This window comes from Sciurus vulgaris (genome assembly GCF_902686455.1).
Source record: "Sciurus vulgaris genome assembly, chromosome: 10".
Lineage (NCBI taxonomy): Eukaryota > Metazoa > Chordata > Mammalia > Rodentia > Sciuridae > Sciurus > Sciurus vulgaris.
Genome location: NC_136470.1, coordinates 42,136,147 through 42,148,894, shown reverse-complemented (window position 1 = coordinate 42,148,894; position 12,748 = coordinate 42,136,147). Strand labels below are relative to the sequence as shown.

The following is a 12,748-nucleotide window of genomic DNA, read 5'->3' as shown; positions in this document are numbered from 1 at the left end:
TTTAGCTGTTTGTTTTAAATGAGTTCTCCAGCTCAATCCTGAGTTTTGATTCATTCTTTATAACAATCCAGACAGTGCATTTATCCCAATCATTTGATTCCTTTTACACCTATGGGAAAACCAAACCCTGGCTTACTTCATAGTCTTCCCTCCAAAGCAACTAATGAAAGCCTGATTGTAGGTTTTGGCATTTTGTCAATGTCAAGGTGTGCCAGAAAGAGAAACAGATACAAAGATGACAGATAGATGAAGTATCCTTGACGGAAAACATCCGCTGGTGAAGAAGCTGGTAGTACTGTAAAAATGAGTGTGTTTAGGTATAAGAATCTAAAGATTGTACACCAATGCTAAGTGTAGGCAGTTATAATCACTTTTCAAAGAAAACTATTGGAAAGGGAAAAACAATACTTAAATTGTTCCTATGACAAATATTTCAAAATAGCACTTTTCATTTCCTGCAAGCTGCACTAGGAAACAAAAAAGGTATGTTTCAGCATTTATTACACAGTTTTGTAGGAAATTAGTATTTTCCAAATGTATGATCTGCTTTTTATTTTAAAAAAGAGAAAAGAAAAAGAAAATACAAAATTTTCTCACATAAAAGCCTCATTATAAACATTTGTGGCACCAAAATGCCACACACCCTACTACTCTGTTCCTGGCTTGGTAAATATGAAAGATAGGTAAAAAGCATAAAATTTTAAATTATCCCTTTTTAAACTAAATTAAATCCCAATTTTAAACTAACGTATACAAGTTGCAGGTGTTTTAAACAACTAAATCAAGGCAACATTGGTTTATATTGTTGAAAAATAAAGTCTACCCTACTTATAGTGGTTACTGTAGTTAATTTTAAGGTTATGATTGAAGATTTATCATCTCCAAATACACACTTCCTCTATATCTTGAAATTTAGAATGCTTTATCAATTTACCCATTCTGACCACATCACAAAAAATATTAGATGATCATACTTAGATTATCTATATAATATCAATAATATTTGCAATAATTAACACATTTAATTGATCCATTCAAGTAATTAATAAATTCAGAAAAAATACTTGGAAATTCTCTATAGTTACATGAAACACAAATATCAGTTCATATAATAAATATAGTATAAATTTTCAACAGAAGTATATGAGTTTCCTTCAGAGGACACATTAATAATTTCTTTGTTGTCTACAAGAGGTAATGGACACATTCCCTTTTTATAATTAATGAACTCACCCCATGTGATGGATAAGAGATCCAGCCCAGCTCCCCTTGAATTGTTTTTGAATCCAGTAGATTGACTAAAAGAAAACAAATACACAAACACAATTGAGAGTAATGAATTATTATTATTGTATTTCATTTTTGTAGTACTAGGAATCTAGGGGCACTTGGACACTATATCCATAACCCTATTATTTTTTGTGTGGCAGGGGGACAGGGTCTTGCTAAGTCACACAGGCTGGCCACAAACAATTGATCTTGTCTTGGCCACCAGAGTAGCTGGGACAAGAGTAATGAGTTATTTCTGTTTGCTTCTGTTAAATTAATGCTGTATTTTGATGTTAATATTGTGGTTCCAAAAATTATAACTGTTCTTTATCTTATGATAAGCATAAGTTAAGAATTACAAAAATGAGCAACATTAAGAGGGAATGTTAGGGGATCAAAAGTTTCTATGATCTTTAAATTTGTTCACTAAAATAGGCTAATATTTGATATATTGATAATTTCTGACAGATAATTATTGGTTTAAAGAAGAAATAGTAAAAAAGCAAAATAGGAAAATCATTAATGTTATATGCTATAAAGTATCTACAAAGATAATTTGATTAATTTACATAATTCCTCTGTGGGCTAATGTTTTAAATATGTTTACATAATTAATCAATATCTCTGTACATTTTATATTCAAATTGTCCCTGTTCAATACCAAACACATTATTCTTTCATGTTTACTTTTAATAACATAGAAATTATCGACTTACATGTAATAAAAAATGCTTAACTACTAATTTCAGGAGAAGACAAAACAAAAATATGTTTTATAATACTGCCTACATAAATCTTTGCTTATTTAAAGAAGATATTATCACCCAAAGGCTTTAATGAGTTACTCAGAACTTTGCGTGAGTTAGTAAAAAGTGTGTGACTCTTAATCAATGTTAAAAGATGGAAAGTAAAATATGCATATCATTGCATGTTTTATAATTATTAAAAGAAAAAGGCAAACTATTTCTTAACAATACAGGGTATTAAATTGTTATGGATTACAAATTTAAATATAACAAGGTACTTCAAATATAATCCATAACAAAACCTCACTTTGAGCATCAATCTAATCTGATCTTTCAAATAATGGGAACTATGGGGTCACCTCATTCTTCTCCTAAATTAGAAAGCAACCCATGACTCATTAATGCAAGACATAAAGGAAGGCTACATAAACCAAGTGTGTATTATTAGCATGAACCAGAACAGGTTATATATACATTCAGTAAGAGAATCATTTTGAGGAGTCTCATGTATACATGAATCAAAGTAAATTAATTGTAAGTAATTATTATTAGTACCAATTAATATTCCCAATATGTGTATTTTCCCATACATGGAAAGTATCACCATTTCTTTAAGCATCCAAATAGAATTTTACAAAAGAAGCATTAATCATACAAAATATTAAGAAAAAGAAATAACATATCTGATATATATTCATGTCTTAAATTTTCAAACACTATAAAAATTTAAAGGAAGTTATTTGGTTATCCAGTCAGATAAATGATAAATACAATGAGTATAAGAAAGGTTTTTGATCACTACAATTTTTAAAAATATAGTTCTCAAAGTTGAATTCTCTCTTTTGCAAGTGAAGGAAAAACATAAACTTAACCTATTATCTTGAAAGTGTTTTTACCAATTAAAAACTTTGAACTCATAATAAATTAATTCCAGTGAGAAGTAATTTTCTTTAGACAAGAGAAGAAAGTAGGCACTGCATGGATTACATAGAGGTTTTTTCATAATTGAATTATGTCCCAAGATATCAGTTTGGAAATTAGCAGTATACTGCATCATATGGCAATTATGTCTTCAAAGTAGTAAAAAAGTCCTTTACTGATTAATCAATGTACAAATTTTATTTCAGATTAATCAGTGTTAGAAGATTTTTGAAAATATTAAGAATACACCCTCATCTTTAAATTAAAGCATATTGTCAGTATTCCTTCTGATTAAAACATACCTGGTTCAATTGTTGGTTGTATCACAGTCATCAGTTGACTTCTGAGTTTAACATAGCATTTGCATAGTGGAATTTGCAGTGACAATATTCATAAATCATTAGATCATATTGGCAATGTTCTAAGGGGTTTGAATGGTTGAAGTTACTGTTGTGTGTATGCAATAATTGAAATGTACGAGATGATGAATATATATTCGCATGATTATATATTTGTATGCTAAGGTGAATGGCTGATTTAATTTAAATATTCATAACCAGAGGAAAAAGTGCTCAAGACAAAGAAGATATGAGTATTACTTTGTATTTACTTAATAAATAACTGATTGGAATGCAGTGTGTTAACTAAAGAACTAAATTATTCTTAAGCTTTTTTTGATGATAATGGTGATAGGAAAAGAACTGTCCTATCACATCTGCCTTTGGTTTCTTCTTAAAGGAAAACAGCTAAGACAAAACAAAGTAGACCATATGGTCAATTAAAATAAGTGTAGTGGATGAATTGAATGTCTTTCATTACTCAGAAATTGAATTTTTGGTGTGCTCCATTTAGCATGAGTTAAAAATAGAAATACCTTCACTCACAATTCTGATTCTGTTTTAAATCAAAACTTCATGATAAGCACTAGGTTATCTCACAATATTGCTATGATGATCAAACAATATAAACTTATTTTAAATCACCATGAGTTGATAACATACTATTGTAGACCCAGTGTTCTCGTAAAAGTGTGTATGTACCAACAATTCAGTTTTGGTTTCTGAATTGTGTTTATAATCAAACATCAACACATGACCTAATCAAGAAGAATAGCTGACAACAAAACACATTTTAGAAGCACTTAGTTTAGGTTTATAAGGTGCCTTTTATTTGTAGCCAAATAATAATAACGCGATCTAAGAATTCTGAACACTTTAAAGTGAAAGGCTGCTAAAATGGGACTTCCCAGGATGCAAACCTCAAGTCTCCTCAGATCTTTTGTATAGCAGTCTAACAATAGCATAACTGAGATAAGAAGAACACAACCTCAATGGAATTTGAAAGTAAATCCCTAAGTGATTTCCCTGGATACACTGTTTATATCTCAGGATACAATATATCATCTTAAACCACAAATTGATATAGGTAGGAACCTTGATCCCTCCTGTTTTCCCCTCTCAACACACACTCAGATCTGATAGTTTCCTTCTCTAATTGTGGCACATTCAAATGCCAGGCAGAAAGGACAGACAAGTCAATCATGTTTTACAAGGATGGCAATATTCCACTCTGAGTCTTAGAGACATTGGGAGGGCTATTTCAATTTCTGGAGCACTTGAGTTGATGATTATGACTTTTAAAAAGAAGCTAGGAAATTGTTTCTTAGGGTAATTAGGAACATACAACTTAATTCTTTTATTCCTATTTTATGCCAGTTATTTACCAAAGATATAAGTTATTCCTACTAGATTTTTTTACCCTAATGATAATATTTCCCAATGTCTTTGGTGCATAACAGGAAAAATATTATTCCATTAGTTTCAGAATATTTTCTATTTAAAGAGCTATATGGCATATATTACCTTTATAAATAAAGTGTTTTTATATTGGAAACATTTTAAATTCTTTTTAAGTTCATATACAAGTAAGTGGGGTTTGAGGCAAAATTGTATTTGGAAGACACTGTCCTAAGTCTAGAAGAAATGGTTCTGGATTTCTCTCATTACTGTTTCTAGTCTTACTACTTTTAAATAAAAATATATGAATAGGGAATGGGTTTCTACTAATGGGTGGTTGGAGGTAATCCTCACTTGGATTTTTGATTTGGCTTTAGGGTGAGCACTAAAGTGACATCTACTAGACAAAAAAGGTGTAGTGTCTGATGGGAAGAGAAGGTGTGGAAAGGAGCAACAGAATAAGAACCAAGTGCAGCATAAAAGGACTCCAAGTGTTTATAAGAATTTTTGGAAAGGTCATTTCTGCCTTGGATTTTTTACTGCCAATTTCTCACTGCATTCGATTGTGGAATTAAGATGCCCAAGAGTCACCTGCTCTCTTCTATCCTGTCCGCCATCATAATGCCAAGAATCAATCAAAAGTTCATTCCCTAATTTTGCTAATTTTCATGGACAATATCATGAAAAGTTGTCTATGCCAAAATTTTATACCATCTTTTCTTACTAACAGGAATGCACTAAAGCTTTTATGAGGTATCATTTATTAAAACAAGAGTTTGAAATAATCGTTCTAAGTTCGTGGACTGATTAAAAACTCAAAGTATTAATTTCTGAAGTTTTCACTCTTAGAAACTCATTGACACATAAAGATTATTTTTAAGACATTTCAAAATTCTGCTTCATACTGATCTTCCATTCATTTAAAGAGATTGACATTAAACTAATTAACAACTTGAAATATTAAATGCTGCAAATATACAGTGTTAAAAGAATTATAAAGATTACATGCCATAATTTCTTACTGAAGTATAAATCATTTCAATTATCTAATAGAATATTGATACACTTTGTAGTTATGCTATAGTTGTATTTTCCAAAAATGTTATTTTATTTAATTATCAGATAATAATTTCAAACAAACAATAGGCTTTATAATAACAGACATATTTTCTTACAAAGTCATTACCTTTGTAGTCAAGTGCAAATAAACTATAAAACAACTACAACAGAAAAAAAAAAAAAAAAAGGTCAATCCTTTCATTGCATCCAGCTTTTACTAAAGAATAATGGCACTTCATTTTCTCTACACACAATCACTGTAATTGCACAAGCCACATTTCTTATATATTCATTTTTATCATTTTCATCACTTTCTGTTTTGATAAACAAGAGTCCTTTTGCTATAGGTTACAGAGAGCAGAAGGGTTCTTCAATCTGTTCTAAATGATACTTAACTATCACAAATAGAAGAAAATGATACAGGAAGGAACACATTTCATTCTTGGCTTTGTAATTTTCTTCGTAGTTTTCTGGTCAAACATAACATGGAATTAAGAAATCAAGATTTATTTTCTGACAGAAGTCCACCAAACTCAACTTATTGAGTTTTGTGTATTCACTAGGGTATGCCATTGAGAAGAAATTTAGGGAAGTGAAAGTTTATTGATTTCAAGTGTGATTATTTCCATTTAATATTTGTATACTTTGCATATCATTAATTGTTCCCATGGGCTTCTTATTTGTATTTACTTTCTATCTATCTAAACATAATTAAAATATTTTTCAGTAGTGCTAATGAATATTATAGTTCATAGACAAATAATTATAAAATGTTATTAGGACTAATAGAATCAAACTATCACTTATCAAATATTTGCAGGTAAAATTTCCAGTAAACTATATTAAATTTAACAGAAGTTTTGTATCTGGAACCATTAACTTAGGATGATTGCTCTATCAAATGACCAGCAAAAATAATTATTTGGTTTAATGAAAATGAAAACCTGAAATGCTTAATATTTTTGTGTAAAACCTCTTGTCACATGGTATCTTAATGGTTTATTTGTATGATATAAGAAGATTTCTGAGCAAGGTGGTGTACTATCAATTTCTTCTCATAAACTTTTCCTCCTAGGCAATAATTTTGGATTTACTTCTAAACAGATCTTAATTATAGAAGAAATTGTAATTAGCTGCCTCATCTACATCTGCGCCGAGAGTAGGGAGAACTCTTTGGAATCAAATCACACAGTCTTGTGGTGAGCTGTCTGTGTTCTCAAGACCAGAGTGGTTCAAGGAAATAACAGACCAAAGTTGTACTTGAAACCTGGACAATTCAACAAATGTAAAATGTGCTTTTCCTATAGCAATGAAGTTTTCTTCATTTTCCCCTTCTTTTAATCAGACACATATTAAAACCACACTGATATCAAGACTGTAATGGAGAAGAAAGATATCAAAATATCAACAGGGAGAGTGCTCTTATAACAAATAATCCTTCATATTGTTGAGTGTGTATATTCTACTGCCAGTGAATTTTTAACACACTGACAACTTCAACTTTAAAACTGTCCCTGAAAGAGCAAGTTTTTTTTTTGTTTTGTTTTGTTTTCCCTGTGTATTCTCAACTGATAAATGAATTATTTAGACAAGGAAAATGTGTTCCCCAAAGGGGAAAATGTCTAAAATAAAATATTAATATTTATGTAACCAGCATATTTTATAACATATATTTGCCTTATAAAGCATTTTAAAAATAAAGCAACTTGTTTACTCCTAATTCAGGAAGATCTTTTTTATAGATTAAAAAGTGTAAAATGAAAACATATTATTCAATTATAATTATAAATACCCATTAAGGTAAATAGCAATTGAAACCTTAGCATATGCATTTTGCCTTTGTCTCATAAAATCAGGAGATCTTGGTAAATTTTTTTATCAGATTATCATATCTTGATTATCAGCTTTCAAATACTGAAGAGCAGCTACCTATTCACACAGGGTTTAACTGATAGCTGTGTAAACAGAACTGAATATCCAGATTGGAATATAGAACAACTTTCATGTAGTATTCTTTTAGAAAATACAAGTCCCTTATATATAAGGATTAAAAATTTTAGCATAAGAAATAAAAAGTGTAGTGACAAGAAATAAAACTGCAATTTAAAAACATACTGTGGACATTTTTATAACACAAACATTTTATTTCAAAAAAAAGTTCATTGCATACTAAATAAATTGGTTTAAGTATCTGGAAAACTAAAATCAGAATATAAATGTGAGTTCATCACATTCTGAAGGATAATTATGTGTGGATTATCCAAAGTGCCATGTATCATTTGTTTTGCTTATGACAATGCATGTTTGACTGATATCCATATAAACGTAAACACACACACATGTCATGAAGACATAAATTTGGATCTTTATAATGGAAACACAAGTTCAAATAAGATGCCACATGTTTATCAGTTTATTTCAAAACTCTGGCCCTTTTCTCACATTTTAGGATTAGGATGTCAGTGGAAAACCTCAGTCTTAGTGCTGGGGATAGAAAACTTTCAGTTTAGCAATGAAGGAGAAGGTAGCATTCAGAAGAACTTCAGTGTGGTTTTTCTTGAATTATAATTATATTATGAATAGGAACTGCAGAAGATTCTATTTTGGGACAGTCCTTATTTGTTAGTCACATGTTTTCCAATACATACACAGCACACATATGTATGTTTATGTACTAATACAGAATTGACATTTACCTTCAAAATGTGCTTTTTAAGAATATGCCTAAATATTCCTGAATATTCTTATTAAGAATATTCTGATTTTCTTAAAAAGTGCTTTTTTGTATGTATTTACTATACATTCACTTAAATTATTTTAAAAAATTTCTAGATACATGCAGTAAAATAGTCTGAATTATAATCATCCTCACCACATGAAGAAAATCATTTAATCTCCTATTTCTTTTTTATGAACACACTATTATTTTTAACTTTTATTTCAAAAAGTCCTCCTTGTCTTACAGAGGCTGTTTTATGACCTGAATTGCACCCTTATCATCTTTTTTAATTATTATTTTCATGTCTATGCTGTATAGCACAATTTTTGTAAGTATTCATTTTTGGTGGTCATCATCCACCAAAATTCCATCTTCAAGGGCATAGAGCTTGCCAATCGTTATAAACTTATTTTACAAAATCTAGAATGTGAATAACTCTCAGCTCTATACTCTTTTGGTAAATAGATGAATACAAACAATAAACTATAATATGAAGAATGAGTTATTATTATGTAATAAGCAATTAATTACATCGATACTTTCCTTATTTTAGTTTATTTCTTAAACTTTGAAATTAAATATATAATTTCAAAAGTTCAATACTAGGTTCAGGTTAGTAAACATACCACAAACCTGACCCAATGTAAAATAAAATATTCTTAATTTCCAAAGGATCATCTTTAGAAAGGGGAATATAAGGGTATATTAGTAACTTCATATGTTCTTAGATTTTTTTCTAATTTTACATAGATTTTTAAAATACTAAAACATTTAGATTAATTTCAAGCATCAATTTTAGAGGTAAGAAAATTTTTCCTTATAAATATATAGATGTATAAGAAAAACAGTTGCAACTTAAGATATAGGGAAACCTTATTATAAGCATGAATTAAACTACCCAGTTCAATGGACTGAAATGCATATACTTGAATTTCTTTTTTTAAATAAGAATATTCAGAGCTCTATAATTTAGATCAGAAATGTTGAGAGTAACATAATAAAATCTCTTTTTCAGTTATCTAATGTAAATGAGTCTTAACTTATCTATGATAAAACAGATAGCAAAAGTAAACCTTACTTTATCTTAAGAAAAATACTATTCCTTTTGTTTTTGCACCTTTAAACACATTTCCAGTATTTGACAATAACTAGATTTGATGGGATTTGCCAAGCTTCACAAAAGGAAAACCACACATTTTAATTTCTATTGTTCTTTTCTGATGATGTCAGTTCCTTCTGCTAAAATTCAAAATCTACCTTAAATAACTTTGGTATAGCAATAAAAAACACAACTATTAGAGGTAACTAAAGGGACAGTGGGGGAAAAAAGAACAAGTCTAGGTAGTGATAAATAAATGTGTTTTTTTTTTCCTTACCACCATTTCATAATTCAGAATAATTCAGAAAAATATGTATCAACTTTAGTCTCAAGGAATATAATAATCCATAAAATTTTGACCACAGCATGAGAATAGCTCAGTTAAATAAAGGGTCAATTCTATCGACTACACACACATGCACACACACACACACATACACCTTGCTGCAAATAAACTTTTTCTCAGAGTGATGTTCTGCTTATGCAGAGGATTAGTTAGATAATCCACACAGAGAACATTGCAAATTAGCTTCCCAGCCTAACTTCCACTCAGGGTGAAGACTGCTGTCTTTTGTAATACAAGAATATATCCTGAAACCTATATATCTATATTAATTGTTAAATTGGGTTTGAAAATCAGGAAATAAACGTGTGCTAACTACTTAGGATATGTTCCCTACTTCCCTTTGTTATTCTGAGGTACATAGGGATTTTTAAAAATTCATGCAGATTGGAAATTAGTCAACCTGATCACAGTCCAAAAGTAAAAATTTAAGTAAGACCTTATATTTTTAGAAAGAAGAGGAGTTTTACTATATACTGGGCAATTAGAGTTTACTCATCTTTCTTAACTATTTATTTTAAAGGGTTAAATTAACTTCTTTATAATGAATATATAGAAATTACATGATGAGAGAATGTTGATGCTGAATAATGGACTTTTTTAGTCATCAAATTGACCCATTTTCCCCTTTGTTCCAGTGCTCTGGGGCTCTGTCATATAAGCAATCAAGATTTTTGTCTAAAAAGACAACTCAGTTTGGAGATAAATAATTTTTGTTTTATTTATTCAATTATTTATTTTTAAATGTTAAATGAGTCATTTTAAGATTCATTTTACAGTAATATATGAAAATCAGTTTTTCTGCAGTATGCCATTTTATACAGGATTAGCTCTGTAATATTTAAAACATAATAGAATACTACTGTTTTATAAATTTATAACAAACTCTTTCTTAGAATTAGATTTTAAAAGTTAAGTTTACATTTCCCTTGATTTGGGAAAGTTCCAAAAATCGATATGTGAATTTTTAAAAAAATCAAATGGTAGGGAAAATATTTATTAATACTCATTTTTCAGAGTGAGAGGGAAGAAGTTTGTTGTGCATAAGCCTTCACTTTTGCTCAAGGAAAATGTGTCAATAACTTGAATGACTAGATTATTCTTTGGGAACATAACATGAAAATTACATTAAACTTTTTTTCTCTTACATTACAGTGAAGAAAGAAAGATACTTGAAAGCATTTTCTGATTTGTAAGCCTGATGTCATCAATATGCTATTTTTGCTCTTTGCCAGGTTAACAGAATTTATTGCAATTAATGCAAAACATATGTGCTGAAATACACTTGAAAAATATAATTGCCCCAACTCAATTTGCTACCTTTCAAAATGCTGTTTTAGCTACCATTTCTCAACACCTCCCCTTATATAGACTACAAGTATTTTTCTGAAGAAGATAAACTATTAAAATTGATTTTCTTACCCTAAGTAATTTAAGAATTATCCTTAAAATTGGCAAAAATTTCCAAAGGGACCACTGCCTACATTTTGGATCACTTTGGATTTTCCCCTTTTACTGACCCCTGTGACAATTCCAGTAGTTAATTCATACTTCATCTTTATTGCACCTTTGTTCATCTACATAGACCCTCTGGTTACATTGACAGTTTTCTCACAATCTCTGTCAGTGGAATTCCTGATAAAAATTTTCTAGAGTGAGAAAAGGGGTATTTGGGTGTCAGGGAAGGAAGACAGAGGTAAGAATGTGTGAGGAAAAGGCCTCACAGACATTTTCTCCTGTTCTTCAGTCCACATCAAATTTCCTCTCACTTGTTTTCTTAGTTTCCCACCCACGTACAAAGTCAAAACTTGTGTGTAACGACTTTAAAGTTCTGAAATAGTCTCACCAATTAGTTTCCTTCAGTTTCTCACTCCAAAATTCTATTTCTGTTAGTTTTGCAAAGTCACAAGACAACTGGGTGCAGTCACTGGGATTATGGATGGCAAGCCAGAGCTTTTCCTGAATACAAGGATGTCGCCTTAATTCCCAAGTATTTGTATACAGAAGAAAACATATGAAGTTAACATCAAAATACAAAAGGGAATCTGGCTCAGGTACTGTGATAAGTTCCTCAGTTATAACAATTGAGATATATCATAACTATTGTAGAACTGCTTTAATGATTAGACAATGTTCATTAAGAAATAAATAATAAAAGAAAAACATTTTTCAAGTCAGTGGACACTTCAATTATTATGTCAATTTTAAACACAGGGATCAGGACATATTTAGTCTTGGAATCTACTGGATTCAACAATTATATCTTGTGAACAACAATGAAGTTCTGACACAACCATAGAAATATCCACAACATTTTACTGCTAATCTGCCTTCATGACCCCGATTCCTGAAACCCCCATTTCACCTTGACTCTCAAAATTAAAAGAGGGAAAATTATGTTTTAATAAAACTGTGGCAGTCAAATATAAGACTTTGGAAGAAATGAACTTTCCAACGTATGTTCGTATGTTTGTGTGTGTGGCGGGGGGCGGGTGGTTATGGGACATCATCTCAGCAATCACAAAGGACCTAATGGGTGGGTGGCATCTGTAGGTGCTTCTAAAGTAAAAGGGGGGGGGGGATTCCTCGTTTTGTTCTAGGAGAGGAAGGAGAAGGGAGTGTTCAAAAGATAAGGAAGTAGCAAAGAGGGTCAGACCGTCGCAGACAGGACAAAGGGCCATCTCATCCTGTTCCTGTGCGTCCCAGCTGAGTAAGAAGTCAAGATGCTTTTCCAACTTTTCCAATCTTGCAAGACCTAGATCCTCCTCCTCCATTTGTCACCCGAAGGACTTCTGAATGATTGGAAAGGAGACCATGCCACTTCGGGACACCAAACTGAAAAGTTTGGCTGACGGC

The 12,748-nt window shown here is 30.6% G+C and overlaps 1 protein-coding gene across 2 annotated transcripts in view; it reads right to left on the bottom strand.

Moving 5' to 3' along the window:
* The window catches only part of EPHA3 (EPH receptor A3), a 340,031-nt gene that overhangs the window by 319,942 nt on the left and 7,341 nt on the right, over positions 1-12,748 (bottom strand). For both annotated transcript variants that reach the window (XM_079155919.1, XM_079155920.1), the window contains exon 2: positions 1,234-1,298. In XM_079155919.1, the coding sequence (XP_079012045.1) occupies positions 1,234-1,298 (65 nt within the window). The remainder of the gene's footprint in view (positions 1-1,233; positions 1,299-12,748) is intronic.